We start from the raw sequence: 27,601 nt of genomic DNA on the forward strand, positions 1-27,601 counted from the left end.
ACAGAAGAGGAAACCCAGGATCAGGCACTGAGGTGACTATCCAAGGCCACACACCTAGATGAATTCTAGGCCACACACTTCCCTTGTCCCTCGGCTGAAGGCCCTGGCCTCTGACTGAGCATTGCGGACAGGACACCATGTGAAGGTGCTAGGGGTTCAGGAACCACCATAATGAGCAAGCTCCAGCTCTTCGCCAACTGTGGTCTACGCAACCACTAACCTAGCCTGGTTCTCTTATTCATCTTTTCAAGAATGGGAATGGTGGTGTCTATCAGCATTTTGAGAAAGAAAAACATCCATTCAATAAATGCTTGGTGCTAACCGCTGGGTTTAGGTACATGCAGCCCAGCAGCAACACCAACTCTCAGCCTGTCTGCTACCACCACCGAGAGGTCATAAAAGCAGACTCTGAAGCAGCATGCTGAGGAGGGATCCCTGGGGGAGTGGACATTCAAGGGGCGGGAAAAGGTGACAACCTCATAGAGAAAAGTTCTGAGGAGGATGTGTGCTACCATACACAGGTCCATCAGGTAAGGAAGGCACACAGTGAGAGTGTGGATGGATAGAGAGTGGACGGACACAGTGAATGTAAAGAGCTCTGTCAAGACACTAGTTCTGAAGGCAAGGAAGTTACAACTCTGCCAACAGCTGAGGTCACAACCCTGCTAAGAGCAAAGATCAGGCCTCGAACCTGAACCCAGGTTCTATTTAGACTCGGCCATCATGCCAAGTTCCTAGGGTGATATGCCTCGGGAGGTATCAGGCAAAAATATCTTTTTCTTTTCCCCCGGTACCAGGAATCAAACTCAGGACTTCGCGCTTGCCAGGCAGGTGCTGTACCGCTGAGCTAAATCCCCAGCCCCCCAAAATATCCCTTCTGCTAGGAGTTCAAGTGGCCACCCACACGAGGCTCCTGCCCTGAGCCTACAGTGGATAACACCTGTGCTCACACAGGCTGCCTGCTCCCTCAGCCCAGATACAGCAGTCTGAAATGACGTTCAGCCACATTTCCTGGGGCCCAACTAGACCTGTCCTTCCAAGGAGGGGAAGTAAGGGGATCAGCAGAGACAGAAAGCACGCTTCTCTCTCTCCCTACAGGAGGAGCTTCTGCTGCTGAGCTACAATCCCGGCCCTGTGTCTCCCTACAAAAGCAGTGAGGCGAAGCAGTGGTACAATCCCATAATCCAGCACTTGGGAGGCTCCAAGTTGAAGGCCAGCCTGGGATAGACAGTGAGTGTAGAAACCATCCTAAACTACATAAATAAGATCCTGTCTCAAAACTCAAAACCTCCCCTAGAGCAGTGAGAGCTGAAGTCAGAGAACTGCCCCTCACCCACATTCCACTCATCTCTATAAAATGGTGCCTTGCTTACAAACAAAACTGAAATATACTAAAAGATCCAAAGAACTGGAGTGACCCAAGCTTTCGCAGGCTGCCAACATACAGGAAAAGGTTCTGTCCTTGTCAATCAATGCCTCAGACGGGGCTTGCAGAAGGAAGAAGTCTTCCCACCTAGTTGTGAAACCTGTGATGCTGCCTTGAAATGAAGACCACGTATGGAGTGTGCTTCCCCCTCCCCGGATGCGTGCATGTGAAAGAAAGACATTTTCTTTCGAGAGCAGTCACGGCTATGTTCTGAGCGTTTGGCCTGGCAGTAACCTGCCCAGTCTGCAAGTATGTGCCGAACAAAGGAAAATGCACTTATCTCCTCAGTCCATAGGAAAGGCATACTTTAAAATAATGTCTTCTCCAACAGCTTCTCTACCATCTGCTTCTTCATAAACAATGGTTTCATGCCCAGCTTTCTCTGAACTCTACTTGTTAAGCATAGCATGTTTTCAGTGAACCAACAAAGAGTAATATAACATTTTTTTCCTGAATGCTCTCTCTGTAAAGTTTCATATCATTTTTTTCTTGCATCTGTGAAAAACCTAACATGTATTTGGAACTTGACAAATTTGGCTATTTATTCAAAACTTTTACCTCCTAGCTGAGACATGATCCTCTTTTAAAGTCAGGGACTGTTTCAGGGCCAGTGTTCACCAACATGCCAAGTCTATTCAGCCTCCCTGATATCCACCCAAGGCCAACACTTAGACTGGCCAGGCTCGCAGCCAGCACCTCACAGGAAGGATGGGGCGCTCAGTCCCAGGGAAGCAAATGCCCAAGGGTCACGTGGCCAAGTTCTTCCAAAAACCACCACCCTAAGACCCAAGATGATAGGAAAAGTTTCACTACTGAAAAAGCTGTTTCAGAGTTTGATAGAAAAGATGTTTACTTAATAACTTGCCCATATGAACTAAGCCAATAAGACACCTAACTAAGCTATTTGTCCCAAACTGCTCCGTCCCTCACCTGCCAATCTCAGCTAAGCAAGAACAACTAAGATTTCTTAAGTGCACACGTAAAGGTTTATCTTGGTTTGCAGGGTCCTTTCAGTTTACTTGTGCAGATAGAAGTTTAATAAAGTGTCTTATTACAGTAAAAAGATATTTACATTATTGAGCCATTCAGTGGACTTGCATTACTCGTCGTATAAATGCACTCCTAAAACATGCATAAGTCAAATTCTGGTTAAAAATCAGAGTACATTTCCAGAACTTGAAATAGGTATGACTATTGATAGAAAAGATGAGCAGTGAGAGCTGAAGTCTGCAAGCCCCGTCTCACCTCCTCTCACAATACACCATCATTTCTGACTTCTTATCCCATCTGTTAGCAAAACAAACTCTTGATTGTAAGTTTCCTGCCAGGTACAATTTTTAAAAACATAAATATGGAAACATTTGCGTCTTAAAAAAAAAAAAAAAATGGCAAGTTTTTTTAATAAAAATATCAAAATCTAAATGTTCCACAAATTTATATTTATTTGTCTCATTAAATTCTGACTCCACTGATTCACACTTCTATCATTTAATCTATTTCAATTACACAGACAAGATCCTGTCTCAAAAAATTTAAACTATAAATCTTTAAGCTATGAAACTATAAAAACAGGACTGTATTCACAAGCAAGAATATTACAGAGTTGTCTGCTTCAGAGAATGAGCTGCAGACCATGTGACATTACAGGCAAAGGCAAAATACCTCGACTGATGTTGTGACACACTGACGATTAGAAAGTACTGGTTTCTTTCAGTACTGGAGGCTGAGCCGGGCAGCCTCCCGCAGTGGAGGAAATGGTCTAGAACCGAGCTACGTCCCTGGCACCAACCACTTCTGCAGGTATCTTATCTTCACAAATCAGAGGGTTGCCAGCATTTCTACAGACGATGGCCAGCGAAACTGAAACAACCCACCCTTCACCAGAAGCTCTTTCCTGATGTGGTACTGGACCTTCAGGAAAGCAGTAAGGGTACAGTTTTATTCAAGGCTGAATTCAGGTTCATTTTATTCTGTTTCATTATTTAAGAGAACAATGAAGAAATGAATGCTAAGTGAAAACACAAGCACATGATAGACAAACCCATGCATACCAATGTCTGAAACTGTCAACATGAAATAGTGTCCTGGGAGAAACTGAAACGACCACTACTTCTCACTCCATTAGTTCTGTGCTCTTTAAAATTCTCCAACAAGCACTGCTGCGGTTCAAAAGTTTGCACTGCTCCAAAATTCTTACGATGAAATCTAATCCCTAGTGTCTCGGTGTAAAGAGGTGGGGCCTCTGGGAATGTGCTCTACCTTCATGACCTCGATTAGTGCCCTTAGGAATGAAGCCTAGAGGGTGCCTCCTCTCACCCTGTGGGAATACAGCAGAAGGACATTATCAGCGAGGAACACGCTCTCGCCAGACTCCAAATCTGTTAGTACCCCAAGTGTGGACTTCCCAGCCCGAAGAACTGTGAGGCATACATTTCTGTTGTTTATAAATTACCCAGTCTAAGGTATTTTTTTAAACAGTAGCCTGAACAGACTAAAACAGCATGGATTCACATATTACTGTAGTAACCTTCAAATTTTAAAACATTCTGTAACAATTTTTGCTACCACTGTAGTAACTTACAGATCTAATACAGTTTCTAAACTTCATAGTCACTAACAGTTCGGAGAAGTGGTGCTCCAAGTGTGGCCCCCAGACCAGCTGTCTCATCACCTGTTAGAAACGCAAACCCTTGAGTGTTCCCTCCAAATCCAGAAAATCGGAGATTCCGGGGGTAGCTTCCAGCAATCTGTGTTTTAAACAAGCCCTAGCACAAAGAATACAAGGCTAGCTAAACTGAGAACCGCAGGGCTAGAGAATAATTTATATCATCAAGTTTCAATTTTCCCACTCATTACCCTCAAGACCTATATAAAACACACGCACGCACGCACGCACGCACGCACACGTGAACCTACTTATCAAATCGTTTTTCACCCCTATTTAACAAGTATTTATGGAATGCCTTTCAAATTGCATTACTATAGTACTTTTCTGATATAAACTAAAATGCTTCAGTAGAGAGAAGGGAGGAAGGTATCCTGAAACCATCAGAGAATCTCTAGCCCCTTCAAAGGAATTAAAGTGCTTTGCCGTAACCAGAGTCTCAGAATACTTCCTGCTACTGAGCAGGAACTGTAATACACTACACTCTGAAAAATACCTTCAAGCACGCAACATCCTCTCAGTGGAGTACAGAACGTGTGTGGCTACCATGTCTCATAACTCTGTAGTATTACATTTACTTAAAATTAAGTAGTGTTAGCATTTACAGATACCTGTTTGGTGATCGTCTTGGCCAACGTCTTCTGTTAGATTCTGTAAGAAATACCTTTATTATTACCAGGAATCACACACTAGACAATCAAGTTAAAATTCATTATTTTCAAAAGCAACTGATACTCACAATTTAATTTTTTAAATCAAATACATGTGCACAAAGTGACTAAGCAGTTGGTAGCTTCATCTTTAAAAAGACTGACTTACTAGCTTATTAAGGGTGTGGTAGATCTTATGAATATTTGCCAGTGTTGAGAGATGAGAGTTCAGCTGGAAGTCTTTAAAATAAAAGAGAAAATTCAGTGTCATTTATTTTCAAACCAGAAAATGTTTTAAAAAGCTCACAAGTGAAAATAAACAAATGTTTTGCTATCTCAATTTAAAAATTGCAAGTAAGAAATAACGTGCTACTACTGACTTATCTCTTAGAAACAAAGATTGATAATAAAGTGAAATTTCCAACTACATGTTAAAAGTTTGTGAAATTTTCATGTGAATTCTAAGGTGAAATGGGAATGTCTCAGTAGCTGCAAAATGCTACTTAAACGTGAACTTAATAGAAAGATATAAATAATGCCAGCAAATGGGACAAGCCACACAAACAGAAGACGTGTCTCAACTGAAATGTGTTCACCTTCCCCTTCCCGTACCCAGAATCTCTGGTACAATAAGCGAGCAAGAAAGTGATAGGAAAGCACCCAACATTCGTTATTTCTTACAATATACATGTATCTTGTGGTCGATCATACAGCACAGAGAGCAAAAACCAGAATCGTAGCCCCTCCCCCATTAGGCAAAGAGATAACTCAAAGCATGGTCTGCAGGCCAAGGCCCGAGGCCAGGAGCCAGCCACAGTATACAGCTACTCTCAGGTACTGCAATACTGGAGTGTGCACAGAAGCAGAAATCATCCCCAAGGAAAGAGGCCAGAGCAGAGTACTTCCAGGGTTCATCTCTGCTAATTTCAGAATTACAAATGACGTCACACCAAAAGGAAGGTGAATTCTGCATAACATGAAACTTTAAATAAATTGTTGGGTTTTTAAGTTTCTCCTGTCAAATGTTTCTTATAAAGTATGTTTGCATATACATCAAGCTTTACAAATGTGAGCTGAAAGTTTATGAATAATTTCAAGTACTGGGGATCAAAGCCAGGGTGCCATGCATACTAGACAAGCGCTCTGTCACTGACCTACCTATATCCCCTGCCCAATTTCATATTTAAAGTATTTTCATAAAATATCAGGATTTATATTAGTATCAAAAAAGGTTAGTCTGAAAGTGACCTTGAAAATATACTGTAACTCTCCAAGTTATGCCATTCTGATAGAAAGGAACGAAGTCGCTGGAATATTTTACTGGGACATGTAGCACACGCCAAGAACAGCCCCAAAGATCGCATGTCCCCTGGGAGTTGTCCGTGCTGAGCCTGGCTCTCTGCGCTGCTGCTCTGAGTCTGGAAAGCCAAGTGGGGCCCCAGCTACTCACTAGAAAGGTTTGCTTTTGCTTCTGCAACCCACTGGGGACCCAGCTGTGGGCAGGCCTCTAGAGCAGAGGGGCCTGTGGGTAAGCGGCCTAAGGCAAAGGACCCTTAACATTTCCACATGGGCAGCAGGAGCAGCAGCCACATTCGTGCAAGTGCCTGTACAGAGTACGGATGTGGCCAGGGACAGCCCCATTGTTTCTGACTGGATGACAGCCAAGCCAAGGCCTCGGGGTCTCACCGGGGCTCAGACACGGGCACGCGGTCCGTGCTTGGCACCTGCACAGTCTGGCCAAGCTTAAGCTAAATGACATAAGGCAGAGAGCTTCTACAGCTTCCATCTCAGTGAGTGCAACTGTACAAGAAAGGTTCAGCCGGGCCTGGTGGCGCACGCCTGCAATCCCAGCACTCGGGAGGCTGAGGCAGAAGGATCATTGCGAGTGAGATCAGCCTGGGCTACAAAGTGAGCTCAAGGCCAGCCTGAACTGCACAGTGAGACCCTATCTCAGAAAGACAAAAAAAAAAGTTCAGAGGAGCATCTGGAATGAGTATATGTATGTATAAGTGTGTACTAACATCTATATTTAATAAACACAGATGGGGGGCCTTTAAACCCAGAAGCAACAGCCTCCTCCTGACCTGCAGGAGGTTGTGAAGAGCTGAACTAGCCAACTCCTGCATCCCCTCATTTGCTCCCAAGCCACCTCCATCTTTCTCTACACACTCTTTCAATCTAAAAATGAGAAGAGATAGCACACACTCCATTTGAAGTGTGAATTAAACTCTTGGGCCCCCCAAAAATCAAAAGCTGAGACAACATGAGACTGTATATTCTCTTCTCACTGAGGCCACAACAGCAGGGCAGGAAGAAGGGCCTGGTGAAGGCCGTAACCACAGGGACGTTCCTCGGACTCGTCCTACCATGCTTTTGTCAACCATCCCACTGTTAGAACACAAGTTGCACTCAGACTGAAATTCCAGGACTGCCACAAGTGGGCCCGCACCATGCCACCCTCCAGCTGCACATTCTGCCCTGGCCCTTCTACTCCCAACAGTTGAGGACACACACGTGTGTGAGCTCACGCACACCCCCTCTGTTCCTGCCAAAAATACCACTTTGCTTCTACAACTTGACCTGGGGCCCAACAGCTGCTTTGAACCTCAAGTCTACCAGTTACTCAACTTCAATCTTAATCTCTTCACCTGTAAAATAAGAACAGGAAATTGTCCTTCACACTGTTACTGCAAGGGCAAAAATGACCAGTCCCCCATTACAATGACTCGAACACAACACAATGCTCAATAAAAGCTATCAGCTACTAGCGTTTTTGCTTATAAGCTCCTCCACACTATACAGCCATCTAAAATAGTTTCTACTTTGCCTCAGTCAAATCAGGGCCTGCGTCGAAGACCCCAAATCAGAGCTCCCTCTGGGACTGAAGCATGTGGCCTGATGCGTCTCTACAGTCCATCACAGCACTGCTGTATTTACACACCACCCAGTGGTGTGAGTAATGATGACTGAAGCATGTGGCCTGATGCATCTCTACAGTCCATCACAGCACTGCTGTATTTACACACCACCCAGTGGTGTGAGTAATGATGACTGAAGCATGTGGCCTGATGCATCTCTACAGTCCATCACAGCACTGCTGTATTTACACACCACCCAGTGGTGTGAGTAATGATGACTCAGTATCATTTCAACATGGGGGAAACAGGCATGCTCACAACTAGGAAATCTACATACGACGGGTTTTGCTTTTGGGTTTTTTTTTTATAATTTGGTTGGGTTGTTTTATTTTCTTTCTGTGGCATAGGGATTGAACTTAGGGTATCTGCACTAAGTTATATCCCCAGTATTCCCCACTTTTTAAATTTTATTTTGAGACAACGTCTTGCCAAGTTACTAAATTGCTCAGGAAGGCTCAAACTCTTGATCATCTTGCCTCAGCCTACCAGACTGGTGGAATTACAGGGCACGTATCATCATGCACAGAAGTTGTGCTTCACTGATGCCAGCAAAACTACAAAGGTAATCACAGCACTCTGGAAGGCTGAGGCAGGAGGAGCACAAATTCAAGCCCTGCCTGGACAATTTAGCAACTCAGCAATACCCAGCCTCAAAATAAAAAAACGGGTGGGAGGCAGCTCAATGAGAAGGCCCTAGGCTCAATTCCTAGTACCACCCCCCCAAAAAACAAAGTAAAATACAAATGTTTACTTCACAATTCACTTGATATGTCAGCAATTATCAATTTCCATCCCCAATCCCTACTACCACCTCCCCCCATCATCACTTCCCTGAAGAAAGGGACAAAGGAAAAAGAAACAAGTAACCTGAGTAATCTTTCCGTAGTTTCACCAACAAGAAGTTAAGTCGCCAGGCATGATGGCACATGCCTGTAATCCCAGCACTTGGAAGGCTGAGGCAGGAGGATCCCTGGAAGTTTGAAACCAGCCTGAGCTGAACAGTGAGTCAATGACAGCCTAAACTATAAAGCAAACCCCTGTCTCAAACCCCCAGTCCCCTCAAAAAAGTTAGGGAGAAAACATGAATTTAAGGGAGGAAAAGAGCATTAAAAGATAAATTCACAAAGGTTAACACACACTGCATTTATGGTACATCTGTTCAGTGTTCAGGGCAAATAAGACCTTGGAATCTAAAATGGATTTCACATTCTTAAGGCACAGATGTTAGGGGTAAAGATCAAATGCTTTACAGAGAATGTATTTAGGGAAGCTCTAACTGACGAGTAAAAACCTCCTGCTCACATACCAGTTCCGAAGGATAAGTACTAGGTTAGGCCCGCTGTACCCCATGACCCCGGGTCTTTCCACAGGAGAGCGGTGACCGAGTCTGGTACCCAGGGACAGGCTCACTCCTCTATACTCCGTATTAAAGCAACAACCGGCTCTGCAGATAGACACAGGCTGCTTGGTAAACAGCCTGCCTCAATTATCTTCTGGGTATTCTGAAAACAAATACCAAATGTGCACAAAATCGTCCAGTTTCACTTTAATCACTATTTGCTGTGACCTGTAGAATAAAAAGGAAAAGCTGAATACCACCGAGGAGGTCAAAGCTCAATCCCATAACCACCTTAGCTCTGTAACTCACAGTATACAGAGACTCAAAACGTCAGAAATGAAACAATTACAGTAAGTTCAGACAATGACTGCTAACCAAATGCATCAAACTTAAAAATCAACAGTCTTGGCACACACCTGTAATCCCAGCACTAGGGAGGCTGAGGCAGGAAGATTATTGCAAGTTTGAGAACAGCCTGGGCTACAAAGTGAGCTCAAGGACAGCCTGAACTGCACAGAAAGACCCTGTCTCAAAAAGACAAAAAAAAAAAAAGAAAGAAAAAAAAAGGGAGAGAGGCAACAGTCTTAATAGCTTAATCCCACTCGGGTCAGGAACTATACATTTAAGCAAAAGCTCGTCTTTTTAAGAGTCATCTGTACACTGCAACTGGGAGAAGATCTCAATTATAACAGCAAGAAAAAGCAATAATACAAGTAGGAATAAACAGTATACAAGAGACAAATGAAATAATGAAAGTTTACTGAAAAATGTAAATGTAAGAACTCTATTCCTGGAATTGGGAGATCCAACACTGTAAACCGGTATTCTTTCGCTAGACTACAAATTAAATACAAGCAAAGTCCTGTTCTGCTTGGCCTGTAGTTCTTCGACCACTCTAAAACAGCAGGACCAGGCAACCTCAGCAGGCTGACTACAGGTCGCGGGGAAGAACACATTAGACATGCCAAGAAACTGCTCAAAGAGACTGAGAATTTACTTTTCCAGGTAGGTATCAATATGTAGTATAAAGCAGAAGTTGATAAACTTTCAAAAGGCCAGACTCTAAGGATTCTAGGCTTTCTGGACCTTTTTAATCTCTGTTACAATTGCTCACCCACTATAGTTCAAAAGCAGCCATAAAAAATATATATAAGTATATGAGCATGGTTGCTTTTCAGTTAAACTGTAAGAACTAGGTGGTGGGCCAAATTTGACCTGTACGCCATAGTTTACCAACGCCTGGCATAAAGCTACAGTAATTTAACACTATGGTATGCATGCAAAAAGATAATTCAGTAAAAGGGAGTTGAGGAGCATATCCATCTGTATGTATTAAGTAATACAATATGGGATGAAACAGCATCTCAAATCAATAGAAATGAGGTAATTACTCAGTACAGAGGAGTAACTAAATAGCATATGAACAAACTAAAATTAATTGCAATTAATTAAAGCCAAAGGAAACTCATTCAAAGCCAAAGGAAACTCTCTCTCTTGGGCTCATGGCCCTGCACATTCTGCTTCTACCCATCTTACCAACAGAACTTTCCACCTGCTTCCCCTTATTCTGCCTAGCCACAGTGAGCTTCCTGCTGTTTTACGAACACTCCAAGCACATTCCCACCTCAGGGCCTTTGCACACACTGTTCTGTGTTTTCCTCCCCCATATCATAGCTAGCTCTCACACATCATCAGGCTGCATTCAAATACCACCTGCTTACAGAACTTTGTCACATGGTAAATAGGGCCCCTTGTATACTATTTACCATCTTACCGGCTTTGTTTTTCTTTATAGCATTAGTATCATCCCAAATTACACCAAGGATGTGAAAACTGTACCAATATCATAAACTTCACAAAGCGCAGGAACTCAAGACTTGTCTACCACTGTGTCCTTAGAACAGTATCTGACACAAACTAGCTGTTCAAAATAAAGGAATGCAGGTACAAAGGCACCAACTGACATTTGTTTGTTCAGAGAATTTCAAGTGCTCTTCCAAGTGGGAAGTATAATGACAAAAGAGGAGCCAAGATTTCAGGCAGCCCAACACTGCAAGAGCCTAGTATACAGAGATGTATTTTTCATAAAACTTGGTCCCTAAATGTACGCCAGCTGCTTCAAGTGGTGTACAGACCAAGAGTGAGAAATCTGCTCTAAGCTGGAGAAAGAGGCCAGCTGTGCGGGATTTACCCAAGGCAGTCTCCAGTGGGGTACTGTTCCAATTATTTTCAATGGTATTTTTAATGCAGGTGATTTTTACCTTTAAATATGAGTTTTAGAAATAATTTCTACATAAAATGTGACTGCAAGGGAAGTACTATCAAACTGCATGTGGGGAATGAGAGAAACAGCTCATCTCATGTTTTACAGCTTTATATCTGATTCTCTTCATGGTATAACTTCAGTAGGACACCCAAGATGGGAATAATTCGCATGTTCTAATTGCTAAACCAAAGCTATTCTTTTATTCTGGCTTATTCCTAAGAAGAGCAAAAAGGTCAATCTATCTTTACACTCCATAAAACGAAAATAAGCAACAGTATTTCCTACTCAAAGTTATTAACAATCAAGTATACAAACTTAAAAGTAACACTAAAGAAAATATTAAAACCAGCTAAATCTAAAGTAATCTACCAACTTCAACTTTTAAGAGAAAAAACAGGCCAGAGCAGTACGAGAAGAGAAAGAAACAGTATTCAAACAGGAAAAGAGGCCAAAATATGCCTCTTTATAAATAGTGATTTTAAATATAGAAGAACCTAAAGAATCTACCGAAAAATGGTTATAAATTCAGTAAGGTTTCAGGACACAACAATAACACAGGAAAATCAATAGCTTTTGTATACACCAACAATGAAGCTCCTGAGGATGAAATCAAAGCAATCCCATTCATAATAGCTACAAAAAAAAAAAAAAAAGAAAGAAAAAACTTCTAGGAATAAATTTAACCAAGTGAACTACCTTTACAACGAAAATTACAAAAACCCAGAAGTCGAAGCAGACACACATACATGCATGCAAACAGAATGACATCCATGTTCATGGATTGTACGAATTAATATTGTTAAAATGACCAAACTACCCCAAGTGATCTAAAGATTTGATCCTATCAAAATATTAATGGCTTTTTTCATAGAAACAGAAAAAACATTCAAAATGTATACCAAACCACAAAAGAGCCTAAATACCAAAAGCAATCCTCAACAAAAAGAACAAAGCGAGAATGGTGGTGCATGTAATGTCAGCTACTCAGGATGCTGAGGCAGGAAGACTGCAAGTTCGAGGATCGCAAGTTCAAGGATCGCAAGTTCAAGGATCGTTTAGGCAATTTAGCAAGATCCTGTCTCAAAATAAATTCTTTAGAAAAGGGATGGGATGTATCTCAGTGATACATAGAGTGCTTGCCTAAGCATATATGAGTCCCTAGGTTCAATCCCCCGTACCACACACAAAGTAACAGGGACAAAATGCTATGATAGTGGTATTAAAACAGATACATAGACCAACGGAACAGAATAAAGACCAAAAATAAATCCACACATACACAGGCCACATGTTGGACAAAGACAGCAGGAACATACTTTGGAGAAAGTCTCTTCCATAAATGATGCTAGGAAAACTGGATATCCACATGGGGGGGCAGGGGCATCTAGTCTATCTCTCACCATATACAAAAATCAACTCAAAATGAATATAGACCAAGGGGCTGGGGATTTAGCTCAGCAGCACAGCGCCTGCCTGGCAAGCGCAAGGTCGTGAGTTTGACTGCCGGTACCAGAAAAAAAACGAAACAAAACAAACAAACAAAAAAAATGAATACAGACCCCAAACTAGAAAACACATGGGAAATATTTCAGGACACTGGTCTGAGCCAAGAGTTTTTGGATATGATTCCAAAACGCACATGTAACAAAAAGCAAAAACTGACAAACGGAATCACATAAAACTTAACAGCTTCTTATACAGCAAAGGAAACAATCAATAGAGTGGAGAGAAATGGAGAAAAATATCTGCAAGCTATTCATCTGACTAGGGATTAGTTTCTAGACTACATAAGGAACTCTAGTCAATAGGAAAAAAAAAAAATTCCACTTTAAAAATAAGCAAAGGACCTGAATGGACATTTCTCAAAAGAGGTTATATACAAATGGCCAATAAGCACATGATAAAATACTCAGTATCACCAATTATCAGGGAGATGCAAATCAAAACCAGAGCTATATCTCACTCCACTTAGAATGGCTGTTATCAAAAAGACGAAATTTTGTAAAATACTGCTCCCAAAGATGTGGAAAAGAAGATCTTTACATCCGGCTGACAGGAATGGAAGTTAGTACAGGCATTATGGACAACAGCATGGCAGCTCCTCCAAGACTAGCCATGGAGCTGCCACATGAACCAGCACTCTCAGCACAGGCCTTCTACCCAAACAAACTGAACCCAGTAGGTAAAAGGGAGCTGCACTAGCATGCTTATCGCAGCAGTGTTCACAGCAGCCAAGATACAGAGGCAACCGAGGTACCTATCAAATGAACGGGTAAAAATGTCACACAAACACACACACACACACAAACGGAGCGGGGACTGGCCATGAAAAAACATGAAATTCTGTCATTTGCAACAACATGGACGGAATTACAGAATACTTTAAGTTAAGTACGTCGGGCAAAGAAAGATGACTAACTGTTATGTTCTCAGATGTGGAATCTCCAACGCTGATCTCAGAGCAGCACAGAACAGCATAGGGGTTACCAGAGCTGAGAAGACCACAGGAAGGGAGGACAGACTAAGAGAGGGTGGATAAAGACACAGCAGTAGCTGGGTGGGAGGAAAACTAATGTTCCATAGTGCAGGGGGGAAGTACAGCTGACAACAATGGCATATTTCAAGAGATAGCAGAGAGGACTTTTAAAGTTCCCAATGCAAAGAAATGCTGCATGCCTGAGAATGCTGCATGCCGCTACCTTCGTCTGATCATTATACAGCACATACATGAATTGAAATGTCAAATATGTACTATTACTATATCAATTACAAAGAAAAATGTATTCTTAAAACATATCCCATATTTGAAAATAATGTATATTACGTTCACTGATCAAAAAATGCTGTCCATTTATTTCTTTCAAAACTGGAAAACTAAGAAAGTTACTTAACATTAAGAAATGGTAGGGGCTGGAGATATAGCTCAGTGGCGCAGTGCCTGCCTGGCAAGTATGAGGCCCTAAGTTCAATTCCCAGAACCATAAAAAGAAAGAAATGCTGGGCAGAAAAGATACATAGTGCCAGTGCTTCTTCAAGTACATGTCATTTTTCTGGTCACTAAAGATTCAAAAAGGTATTTTATTATTAGGTGAACTCTAGCCTGCCAATCACTGAGCAACATTCTCCTGTATGAATGTTTTAAATATAGCACTATGTACTTAATAAACGCTTTTGATGACACTAAAAATGATGAAAAACTTGTAAAAGCACTGGGCATGGGGGAGGGTAGAATAATGACCATGCTATTGCCAAAAAAGGGAAAACAGAATTAGACAAAATTATAGTTTACCAAAACCAGCACTCATTCTAAATATCTCTAGGACGCAACGAGAGGCAGTCTAGCAGTGCACGGCTATGCCTCTCTGACTGCGCATCAGCCTGGGACGTTTAAGGGTGCTCCAAGCCATGGGGTAACAGGGCCTAGTCTCTGAAAAGTCAGTTTCACTAAGGGATATGGAAAAAAGGAACAAAAATCTGCTCTTAAAGCCATCAGTATAAGATAGCTGACAGCACTGTTTTGGTTTGCTTTGCCTCTTTCTGTCCAGAAACAGATGCCCGTCCTTCCTAGAGCTTCAGACAGAGGATGCCAGTGACGTAAAGCAAAAGAGCCCTGCCTAACCACAGAGGACAGGTACCACCCTCTGACTTCCATCACTGAGATTTTGGATTTCTTATTACAACAAAAAGGAAAAAAACCTCAGATCTTCAACTTACAAGGCTCCATACGATCAGTCCTATGTCATCTTATCCCATTATGCCTGCTCACTCCATATTCCAGAGAATGTTCCTTGAATATACAACTCAATTCCTACCTCAGGGCCTTTGAATTTACTATGTCCTTTGCTCAACAACACCTGATATTCACAAGGCCTAACAGTTTTCTTCACTGAAATATTTATTCGAATGTCACCTCTAAGAGAGCTCTCCTCTGACTTCTCTATCTACAGCTATACTTTTTCATAGCATTTAACACTATGTTTTTAACAGCTTTATTGAGATATAATTCAAATGCCATATAATTCCCCCATTCACAGTGTACAATCCACTGGTTTTTAGTAAATTCAAGGAGTTACAAGACCGTTACCACAATCTAATTACAAAACACTTTTACCACTGCATTAGCAGTCACTCCTTTCTCACCTCTTCAGCACTGGACAGCCATTAATCTACTTTCCACCTCTACCGATGTGCCTATTCTGGACATATCAATGGAATCACACTACTACACGAGGTCTTTCATGATCCTGCAATTCTACATATTCATATACATTTACTCCTCTGTCACTCTCCCTAGAGCCAAGTTCCATGAGAACAGGGCCTGCTATTGTTTCAAATTTGCTTCTTTTCCTATACTTACAAAAAGCACAAGTCTGGCATATGGCAGTTACAAACAAATGAGGGAATTATACTTTGAAAAGTGGTCACTAGATTTAGCAATATGGAAGTTACTCCTATGCTCTCAGTGAAGACAGCAAAGACAAAACTCACACTGAATAAAGTGGGCTGAGGCAACAGCAGGAGACAGGAAACAGACTGTCATGCGCAGACATGTTCCAGAAGCCTGGCTCTGAAGGCGAGACTAGATATGCATGCGAGTCTGAGGGTGTGCTGAGCTCAGGTCTCATGATAGCAGGACTGGAACATGTCCTTTCCCTAAGTCTTTCTCCTGGTGGAGTTTACATTATGATACACAGTTTACAAATACATGGTGCAATTTCAAAAGATACTAAACGCTATAAAGACGGTCACCAGTACATTGAATATCCTGCAAGGTTACCATAGCCAGAATGCTAAGAGGGAGATTAGATCACAAGTCAGTACAGACCTATAGCTCAAAGACATACAGAGTGCATGAGATTTTAAAAGTGCAAAATGCAATTTGAAGTTAAGAAATTACAATAAAACAAGTTCCCAACTCAAAATTACTTGAAATACAAAATCTGTCTTACAGTGAAGCCTACCTTTCATTGAAACTATAAAAAAGGAATATTCTAAGTATTCTGTAATACCAACTTACAACTCTGCATACCAGTGACAATCATTTGCTACATGAGTGAGCAAAGATCTTAAGACATCCACATTTGAGGTTACATTATTAATACCACAGACCTGAATGAGTTTTCCATACTGCAAGACTAGCAAAAACCAAACCCTACGTTTTAGGTAAGTTTCATACTACATGGCCTTCATTGCAAGTGAGGTTTTTTGTTTGCTTTTTTCCTAAAATGTGTAACAGTGCTTGCTTCACAAGGTCACTACAACGATGAAATGCAGCTCTGCTGCCATGTGCTGCGAACAGTGCCTGCCACAGGCACCGCCCCGGCGGGCGTGCGCCGCGCATGTCATTCGATACGCAGCAGTGGGCTGGGCCACCACACAGGGCAGGGCCCGGAGCTGGAGCACCTCCCCCTTCCTCAGGCCCAAAACCAAACTCAAGTCACTCACCTACTTACAAGAGATCCACTGGCCACATGAGAACCACTTAACTACCCAGAGCTTACAGAAACACCCATGCCAGGGACCCGACCCAGACCACGTAAGTAAAAATGAAGCCTCAATCTATTCTCAAGGACCCCAAGTGACTCCAACATGCAACACCCTCAGCTCAGTTCCTGACCTGCCAACAGCCAATCCACTCCTGGAAAAACCTCAGCAGAGGCCAGGAAGACTAACTCACTCAAGGGCACCCCATCAGTATGTAGAATAAAGGTCAAGTTCCAAGAAAAACACTGCAGGGCTGAAAAGCTTGCCAAAAAAAAGGACACATGACAGCAGGGTAGGAAGACGTTAAACTCATCCGTAAGTATTTACTACTGACAAGGCACAAAAGCCAAAAAGAGGTGCGACAAAAAAAGGAAAAGCTCGTAAGGGCAGCAGGTCACTGCAGGTGACTCAACATTTTCATGGAGCACAAGACCCAAACTTGAAGCAATTCAGCATACTGCTGCTGGCTGCTCCTCCGTCACTCTCTCGGGACCCACAGCAGGTTGGGAGAAGAAACCACCACCCAAGAAGGGCTGTGTGACACTCAGCACTCAGCACACCGTGCCTGCTGGTGCCGTCTCGAAGGAATCAGTTACTGGAGGACACAGTCTGGCTACAGTCCCAATGTGACAAGGCACAAAGGGCTCTGGAGTCCTTCCCCTCACCCCACCCACCCTGGAGAACACAGGTCCACTGAGTCCCTGAGAGTAAAATCACCCTTTAACCTCGCTAATCTCAAAAGGGCCCCGACGTGGAGAGGAGCACACAAGCTCTGGCATCAGAAATCTCTGGGCTGGCATCTGCTGTGTCCCAGCCTAGCACCCCAACCAACGTCGCTGTGACTGTGTCCCCATTCAGACACTGAGATAACAGCATCCTCTCCCCAAGGCTACTGAGAGGATGAAATGAGATGATGTCAGCCAGGTGTGGCGGCACATTTCTTTAAGACTGGCACGCCGGGAGGCTGAGAAAGGAGGATCACAAGTTTAAGCCCAGCCTGGGCAGCTTAGCAAGACACTACCTCAAAATTTAAAAAGGACTAGGGATGTAACTCAGTTCCAAGGCCCTTGATTCAATCCCAGTATTGAAAAAAAGAAAAGAAAAGGAGATGATGCATGTCCAACACTTACTCACCCCCTGATCCAGATTAATTATTGTAATCCACATAACTATAATGTAGAAGAGACTAGTTCAGACAACTGGGAACAGCCAAAACTAAAGAAAAGGCAGAAGTAACAAGGTGATGTATCTTTTTGTTTTGTCTGGGTGATTGATGCATCTTTAAAACTATTAATTTGGTAACCACTAGACTTGACTGTACAACTACCCTCAGTTTCCTGCTTAGGAAAAAATAATCTCGGGCCAGGGTCATAGCTCAGTGGCACAGCGCCTGCCAGGCAAGTACAAGGTCCTGAGTTCAATTCCTGGTACCAAAAAAAAAAAAAAAAAAATCTGTTGTCCATTTTGGGAATGCACCTGTAGGAAATATTAAAGAGGAAAAAAAACTTACCCTAAAGTAGAGAAAAAAGGAGTAATTTCCGAAGTGTTGGGCCAGGGAGATAGCTCCAGTGGTACAAGTGCCTGCTTGGCAAGCACAACGTCCTGAGTTCAATTCCCCATACAAAAAAAAAAAAAAGTGTTATACAAAAGCTTAGCAGCTCTATTAAGTGGCTTTATATTTTTCTAGCTTTTCTATAATGTTGTTAGAGGTCTCATATCTAAAAATATAAAAAATTTTATATTCTTAGATAAAGATTATTTCAATAAAGAAATATTATTTAGATAAAGAAATATTATTTAGATAAAGAAAGATTATTTCAATACACACCTATTTAAAATAAAATCTTCCCGGTGCAGTGGTGCACGCCTGTAGTCCCAGGTACTCAGAAGGATAAGGCTACAGAAATGTGAGTTCAAATGTGAGCTTGCTAAGAGCAAAACACCCACTGTAAAAACAGTACATAAAATCTAAGACTAAAAATGACTATGTTATTTGCAAGTTAAGAAAGCACAGAAATACTTTTCTTTGCACAAGTATTCAGCTGCCAGTTACAGCCAGTTTTATAGGCCTACTGTCACTGTGAACAAACCAGTACAAGTGAAAAGGGATAGAATGCAAAAGAAGGCATTCAGAAATGCTAGATTCTGATCCTGCTGGAACTGAATCCAAGAGAAGAAACAAAGGTAAAACAGACAGCTGTATCAAGCAGCTCTACTTTTGTCCTTCACAGTCAACGACCAAAAAACTGGAATTCTAGTATGTTCACAGGGTTACTTGAAGGATTAAATGAAACCGGATGTGATGGTGCACACCTGTAGTCCCAGCACTCAGAGAGGCTGAGGCAGAAGGATCCAACTTCAAGCCCAGCCTAAGCAACTGAGTGACTTAGTGAGACCCTGTCTCAAAATAAAAATAAAAAGGGCTGGGGATGTAGCTCAGTGTGAAGTCCCTGAGTTCCAGTCACCCCCCCCCAATTAAATGAAAGGCACAAATAAATGTTGAGAATTACCTCACTGGCAGCAGAGGGGCATCCAGACCCTGGAGTCAGAACGTGACAGTGAGAAATTCAATTCACCACTTACAAACTGTGTGGCTTTGAGCATGCTGGTTAGCCTCTCTGCACCTCAGCTTCCTCATCTTTGAAATGGGGATAACAGGACCTAACCTACTTGCGGGGTGCAGTTTACATGAGTTAGAGCAGCCAAAGCAATCACCCCCGCTAGTCCCTCTCCTGGACCTCCCCGTGCCTAGCTGGCCACTCTTCCCACTCCTACGCTTTTCTTCAGTCCATTCCACCTGGCCCCCACTCCAGCCTGCCACACCTCATCCTGCTGCCGGCTCTCTGCATTTGCCCCACGCTGCTCCCTCGGCCTGCAGCCCACTCTCCCGCCTCACACCCCCGTGCCCACTCATACTCACTTCCTTTTCTTCACACAACAAAACGCCACAAGTTGTCACGTGACCAACTGCCCACCCTTCCATGAAGTCCAGTCTTAGAGCCTTCCCATGGGTTCCTAGAGCACACCGGGCTTCCACGAAACCCAGCACCACCGTGAACACCACACAGCAGCTGCCATTACGTCTCTGCCCCACCCCAGAAGACCCCAGAAGGAAGACTCCTTAGACACGGGGACCCAGCTCCCTCTTGTTACAGCGAGATCTAGCAACAACAGAACTCCTCAAATGTCTGCGAATGGCCAAATGAAGGAAGGCCTCAGGCGATTCTCTTCTTTCTACAAGCTCTTTTCTGGCAAAGGTTCCTTGTAAGACCTAGGGAGGAAACTCCACTAGATGGTGTTATGGCTGTGTCCAGATGCCCCCCACAGCCTCATGCAGTCACAGGTGAGGCTTTTTCAGAGGTGGCTGAATTTAGAATGTGTGACGCTGGGAGTGATTAATGGTGCAGTGCTAGGACTAAGGGTGGGTGATTACTAAATCGGCACCACCCTAATCTCGGTAGCCTGCACACAATATAAGGGACAGAAACAGGCATGTTCTGCCTCCCTTGTTGCCTTTGCTACTTTCTGGCAGCTCTCTTCTGTGCGGCCACCCTGCCTTGGAGCCAGCAGATTACAGACTGAAACCTCTACAAACTGTGAGCCTCCCTTCACCGTGGGTGCTGGGTATTTTGTCCCAGCAGTGAGAAAAGTAACTAACACACATGGTAATCATTAGCAACAAAAGCATTTTCTGTCTCGCTTATTTACTCCTCAGGACGTCCCACTTGTGATCTCACCACCTTCTTTTCCCCCTCCATTCATCCCCAATACTCCCCACACGTATCTCCTGGATGCCTCACACCCGGGCCTGACCCCATCAGCCTCTGCGGTGGCGCTTCCTCCAACGGGTCATACACCTTGTGAGTAAGGCCTTCCTGGACCATACTATTTAAAGTTCTAACACCACCCCGACTCCCGCAGACACACAGAGATGCTGTGCTCATCCCTGCTCTGCTTTATTTTTCTTCACAGAACTTACCACCACCTGACACTGTTAGGTGATTTACTTATTATTTGTCTCCCATGAACAAAATGAAAACTTCATGATGTAGGATATATGCCTGGTACATAGCTGGTTCTCAATATTAACTCTTGGTGGCTTGAAAAGCTTCAAACCCCACAGTAGGTAGTAAGCAGGTTTGTACATGAGGACTCTGACCACACCTGTGGTCACACGTTTAATAGACAGCAGAGCAAGGATGTGAATCCAGACATTTTGACTCTAGGGCCAACATTCAATAACTATGCTTTCCTGCCCGCCAATGTGACCCACGTAGCAATTAAAAGACAGTATCGTATCCCTGGAGCAAACGTCAGCATTGCATGTCTTCAGGCCACTGGAAAGCAAGAAAAGCTACACTGCAAAACCATCCACCAGAACAAAGCATCCAACTCACAACAACTTCATGTGGGAAAGTACTACTTACCAGATTTAAAATTTATACAGCACTGATAGTTTTTCTTCAGATTTAACAGTTCAGTATGGAAAAGAACACGAGAGATTAATCACACCTTTTTATACTATAGTATCCCCACAAACAACAAGACAACAAACCATCAACTAACATGGAGGAAGCCTAAGATGATATACATTAAAAGCCAAGAATTTGGTGATGGGGGAGAAGTATGAACTACAAAGGGGCACAAAGGACCTTTTGGGAATAATGAAAATATTCTGTATCTTAATTGTGCTCACACCAGTACATATACTTACACTTCAAATGAGCGTAATTTTATAGTACATAATGTTAATAAGGTTGACTAGAAAGCCATTGCTAGTATCAGATACGACTTCTCACTAAAAGTATTCCACACACACAAAAAAAAATTTCCACAGCTGCTATTTCCAAGACAGATCCAAAACTATGCACAAGAAGTTATGCATTAGTTCCTGAGCGTTACTGTATACTTCCCAAGCCGGACACTTAGGGATGAAAGAGGTAACCAGGAAAAGGCAGCAGTCAGGAGCTGCAGTCAGGAGCTGCACTCAGTGAGCTGCACTCAGTGAGCTCCCCTGGGCGAGCCGTTACGTGTGGTGCAGAGCCCTGCCGGAATACAGGCAAAGGCTGCTTCCGAGAACTAAAGCGACATCACTGTGTCTTCCTTCAATGCCCGCGTCCTCTCTGAACAGAAGTCCACAAGCAGCCAGGGTAAAAAGGAAAAATCACTGCTCTTCTCTACCAGGGCCTCTACTATGCATTTCACCACTCACAAATCTGGATGTTGAAGTGACTGAATTCTTAGTTGCCACGAATCAGACACCAACTCTTAAATTCAAAGGGAGAAGAGCTGTTTGCATGTGTATCTGTGTGCACCCATGCATTTAAGGACACTATTGGAGAATTCACAGAATCTTTCACGAAATCCAGAGTACCAACACTAGCAGCTTGCTATACAACCAAAAAAGTGCCTCAGGGCACTGGGCAGGGCACCCCACAGACAAGGCCAGGTCTAAAACCAGTCACCACCACCAAATACCCTCCCCATGGGCCTCCAAGGGCTCCAGCCTTCTTCCCATCACCTACCTCTGCCTTCTCGTTCACACTGGGGGACAGGAAGGGGACCTAGGGAGCTCTGCCTGCCATGGTAGGAATTCCCCAAAGAGCCAGTGTCCCAGAAGACTGGCGATGCCCACTACAGACACAAACGGGCTACTCCCTGCTCTGCAAGTCCCACTGATACAGGCCAGCAAGTAACAAAAGGTTTTCAAAATCGTTAAGAAAAAAATCCCCAAAGATGTAATGCTACGTGGTATGGGCAGGGATCCTGTTCACATCATTTGGTGTTTTATTCAGTATATTAATTGGTTTCAAAAGCCACAAGCCTACGGTTCTAAGTTAGAAGTAACTCAGCAACAATCTTTCCTAATTAAAAGAAAAGCAATTCAAACCCGAAGTAGCAGATATGCTGCTAGAATCCTGGACACTATAGAAAAAGATCCTTAGATCTGAAACTGTCATGCAAAGATTAAAACATGTAATTCTATTTAACATGTCTTTCAATCTTCTTAAAACACATTCTTAAAATGCATGTTCTGCTCAAAAGAATAATTCTCAAGAGGCACTTCTCCTAACCTGAATTTCAAAATAAGAACAAGCTATGAAAAGCTATTAACATCAATTCAGGTTGACCAACTATGGCACTACCAGCATTAATGTTAGATTCACTATCATTAATTTTACCTCTAACTTACACATTTTACTTTCTAAATGAAGAAAGCCTTTCAGCAGTCTCATTACTACTCTTAAACTATATTGTTTTTCAGTTTTTTTTTTTTTTTGGTACCAGGAGTCGAACTCAGGACCTTGCGCTTGCCAGGCAGGTGTTTGTGCCCCTGAGCTATATCCCTGGCCCTTAAACTATATTGTTAATTTTAGAAATAAATTCTTAGGACCAGGATATACTCATAAGAAAAAGGCAGAAATACTCTAGGCCTCTGATCAGCAGACTATTTGACCTGTCCATGTGCCACAAGATCAGAAACGGACACAGGCACATTTGCAGAATTCTTCTGTTCTTTGCAAACTACCAGCATTTTAATCTCTCCAAACTATTTTCAAGACTTATATTAAATGCGTAGTTTGTATATGGGTAACTTTACAAAAAAATGTATGGCAAAGAATAAAAAAGTGCAAGTTTGTGTCCCTTAAAAGTGTTTTAAACAATAATGAAAAAGGACTAAGAAGCATGCTAGAGGACAGCAGGAAGAACTAAGGCTCCTAAATAACTCATTTACGATTCAGTAGTTGACCACTCAAGTTCATTCGATACGTACAATATTTGAGCGCCTAAGCAAGGCATCATGCAAGACACTAAAGTGGACAGGAAGTACCACAGTCCCATATCTCAGGGGGGTAATTACCTAACTGGGGAGAGAAGTAAACAAGCAGCAGAATGTAACCTGAAACTGAGCAATGAAAGTCAGCACGCGAGAGAAGGGGCCTCTGGAGAGGACACAGTGAAGACTGTCCAGGGCAGGCCCTCAGGGCCGTCGGAGACAGTGGGCATCCCCAAAGGAGAAGCGGGCCATAACTAGGAAGCTCTCACCTTCCCCTAGGCTCTTGTTCTGAGGACTCCCTGTTTACATGAACGACTGGGAGCCTTCAGCCTCAAGGCTCGTGGGTAGGCAGGCAGAGCCTTAAACACAAAGACGATGCCACTCATTGAGTGGAGCCTCAGCCTGGCAAAAGGATTCTTGGTGACAGTATCACAACCCAAGGCCGGGTCAGGCACAGGTGATGGCATAGATGCAGGAAGGCGGACAGGTGTGGCAGGACAGAGAAGTGAAATAACTAAGGCTGCAGGGTAGTTTATTAAAATTACTGCTTCATTAACCAAATGAGCAAAATTAGCTGGTTTTTAGTTTCCTTTTCCTTCTGACTACTAGAAAGCCCAGAGCCTACTTCTGACATACAGCAAGCATTTTGGTGCCTCGTTAAGTCCATGTCCTTTACTTTCCTTCTCTTGACAGGATCTTATCCACATTTATTAGTAAGTCACCCCTAATTCTTTCAGAGTAAAGCAGAAAATACGTCAACAAATGAAAAAGACTGAGACCAGCCAGAAAGTCTGCCAAAGCAGTTGGTTCAACCTACAGACTGCCAATCCAGAGCATTTTCCTTACCCCTCCTTCCACCCTAGAAAGGCCACGTCCTACAGCAGAAACTGAAAAAATGCCCGACTCTCACTTTCCCAGTCTCCCTCGTAACTAACAGTGGACGAGATCCGCTCTACCCAATGATACTGAAACAAAAGTCTCCAAGGGAAGCTTCTGGAAGAAGTCCTCTCTGTTAGCAGGTGCTTATAAGGAAATATGCTCCTTCGCTTTCTCACACAGGCCCGATGTTTGGTGCTGCAGCAACCACACTGCAAATATGGGGCATAAGCCTTGAGGATCAAAAGCCACAATACTTAGAGGAAGAAAAGGATGCAGAGGGCCTACTTCCATAAGGATTAAGCCACCATGCCACATCAGCCTTAGAACCACCAACCTCCAAACTTCCCGCTACAAATCAGTAAGAAGCCCCATTCTTCAAGCCTGTTTTTAGTTCAGTATTATTACTTGCCAAAGGAATCATGACAGAACATTCATCATCATGAGGTCAATTTCTCAGTAATTTTCAGAGTGTTAGCAGGATTCCTAGCCACTATCAATTATAAGTAGCAAGATGATGATGATAAGATGAGAATACTGTAATGCAGGTATCATAAAGAGGAAGAAGAAAATGAGTAAGATCTGCTGTAAGTGGCTAACAAAAACAGAAAAGGAAATATTGATAAAACTTGTAAAACACTGTCATCAACAGGCACTTCTTAGAACCAGAAACAGAATCCAAACAGAACATGTATAGAAGTCTACTAAGATGAGGATGAGGGAGACGTTTTTCTCCAGCATTCTTACAGATATAATTGCCTAAAAACCCTTCCCACCAGTCAAAAGTGCTAGGTGAAATATACAAAAAACTCTATAGTGTAAATGCATAACTAAGTTCCTAAGAAAATAAAGTACCATTCCAAGGGCCAAAAAAATCAGAGGACCCTAAAACCCAGAGCAGAAAGTATAAAATGATATGGTATAGGAGCCTAGGGCTTTGAGAAATAGAGGGGGAGGGCACTGTGTCTACGTGTAAAGGGCACTTGCGCTTTGCTATATAAAGAAATGACTAGCCCAGCAGGGATGGCGAAACTTTTAGAGCTCTCAACGATACAAACAGCCCGCTGCGGTACATGTGCCGTAGGTTTCCACCGCTGGGATGTTTCCTTTCAATCTTGAAGACAGCTACAGCTCTTATATATTTTTCAACCTTATCATTTTTACCCTTTGTAACAGGGAACTCCAGGATTAAAAACACTTCTTTTGGAAAATGTCCATATTACAATTTATATTTACTAAGGATTTCTTGAACATTTTTCACCACAGGTTTAGGTCAAATAAGTCAGATAACAGGGAACTCCAGGATTAAAAACACTTCTTTAAATGTAACAGGGAACTCCAGGATTAAAAACACTTCTTTTGGAAAATATCCGTATTACAATTTATATTTACTAAGGATTTCTTGAACATTTTTTACCACAGGTTTAGGTCAAATAAGTCAGATAGATATAAATTATTTCCCCAATACATCAGAAATTGATTAATTTTTCAGACATATAAAAAGAACCATCGGGCTGGGCATGGTAGCGCATCCCTGTAATCCCAGCACTTGAGAGGCTGAGGCAAGAAGACCGCTCTGAGTTCCAGGCCAGACTAGGCTGCATTGTGAGTTCAAGGCCTGCCTGAACTATATAGCAAAACTCTGTCTCAAAAAAAAAAACCACCATCACCTACTTAAGCATTAAATTCGGTACATTTATGGCCGGGTGTGGCGGCACACACCTGTAAATCCCAGCACTCAGGAGGCTGAGGCAGAAAGATTGTTGCGAATTCAAGGCCAGCCTGAGCTATGCTACAAAGGGAGTTCAAGGCCATTTTGATCTGCACAGGAAACCCTGTCTCAAAAATAAAAAGAACATCCCAGAAACATTAGAATGGTCATTCGCTGGGGAGTGGGAGTGGGGTGTGCCCCAAGGTGACATTTCCCATTCCCATATGCCCTAGATCCCAGTCAATAAAAACAAATCCGCAAAAATAAGACAAAAGCAAGCAAATAAGTAAATGCAGTACATTTGTAACCATACCAAAAGGTTCCCAAACCTTAGAACTTCTTGGCAAGATATCTGTAATTAGAGTTATTAAAATATCCTTCCAGGGACTGTTACCAATATTTTCATAGTGTCTGATATATCACATCAAGCTAATCTTATAGTCCTCTATATTTGAGTTATCACACTAAAAAGAACGGGCCAAGGATGGCTGGCTGGAAATCCACCCGCTGAAAGGAAGATCTCTAACATTAAAAGGGAAGGAGTTAGAGCCCACAGCTAAAATGCAAACAGTAGTTTCATTTGCTTCCTACACTAACTTGAAAACTAAAGACATGAGCTATTCCTTTTGCTTACTTTCACATTTTCATGGTAACTTTATGAATGAGACCATTTCCAACCCCAAATTAGATAAAACCAAGTCCGATATTCAATTCACTTCAAAATAGTCACATCCTCAGGCAACCAAACAATCCAAGGACTGCAACAGTTTACACAACCTTCGTAAGGGATACCACTGTCCCACCGCATTCCGTACCTATACACGGCTGTACCTGTCGAGCTCGGGCTGACCCTCCCGGGGACGCCACCACCCTAACCGCTGCTTTGGACAGCGCTGCCTCCTGAGTGTTTTCCCACAAACTGATCGCTGGAGGGCTCAGGACTACGCATTTATTCTGCAAGGCCATCAAGTGCAGGAGAAAATGGAATGAAGTCAGAGACCGAGAGCCCAAACTTGAAAGGGATGGACTTGTCTCGGGCTCTCCCTCGCCAGCTGATCACAATTCCAGGGAGCCGGAGGGCCAACGCGAGCGCACCGGGTAACTGGAGAATAAAGCTCCCGTTCGCAGAGCAGGGAGGCTCCGAGGGGCGCGCAGCATTCTGGGACTCGTTTCCACAGTTACCCACGTGCACCCAGCCCAACCGCGGCCCGGACTACAAGTCCCAGAATTCCGCCCGCCCGCCTTTCCCCTTCACACCCGGCGACTGGAAGCAGACCCTAAAGGAAACCCTAAAGTGCCCGCCCCGCGCGCCAGGGTGAGGTCGCACCCCGAGGCGCTGCACTGGGTCTCCGGCGTGACCGTCCCTCCTGGGAAGCGAGTCCCGAGGCATCAGCCTCCACACCTGACGGCCAGAAATTAGACAACTGCGTCACAGACTGCCAACCCCACGGACCGCGGGACCGCGGCACCTTTCCTGCGCAGAACCCC

General features: G+C 43.2%; 1 protein-coding gene and 1 long non-coding RNA gene across 4 annotated transcripts in view; both read right to left on the reverse strand.

The window, feature by feature from the left end:
* Window positions 1-27,580, reverse strand: part of Dcun1d4 (DCN1, defective in cullin neddylation 1, domain containing 4) — a 78,234-nt gene extending 50,654 nt beyond the window's left edge. For 2 of the 3 annotated variants that reach the window (XM_013518546.1, XM_013518545.1), the window contains exons 1-3: window positions 26,929-27,215; window positions 4,911-4,981; window positions 4,703-4,742 (exon numbers count right to left, since the gene is read on the reverse strand). In XM_013518546.1, the coding sequence (XP_013374000.1) occupies window positions 4,703-4,742; window positions 4,911-4,981; window positions 26,929-27,079 (262 nt within the window). In that variant the 5' untranslated portion in view covers window positions 27,080-27,215. Of the gene's footprint in view, window positions 1-4,702; window positions 4,743-4,910; window positions 4,982-26,928; window positions 27,216-27,440 lie in introns of those variants that run through there. The other variant, XM_005392924.2, reaches the window with a different exon arrangement.
* LOC106149505 lies at window positions 18,320-23,022 on the reverse strand. The gene is made up of 3 exons (XR_001235739.1): window positions 19,259-23,022; window positions 18,577-18,645; window positions 18,320-18,350 (listed from the first exon to the last, which is right to left on the reverse strand). It is a non-coding gene; the product is annotated as an uncharacterized LOC106149505 (long non-coding RNA).
* Window positions 27,581-27,601: the final 21 nt, after the last annotated feature.

Source organism: Chinchilla lanigera, unplaced genomic scaffold (assembly GCF_000276665.1).
Source record: "Chinchilla lanigera isolate Chin_1 unplaced genomic scaffold, ChiLan1.0 scaffold00046, whole genome shotgun sequence".
In the NCBI taxonomy this organism is placed as follows: domain Eukaryota; kingdom Metazoa; phylum Chordata; class Mammalia; order Rodentia; family Chinchillidae; genus Chinchilla; species Chinchilla lanigera.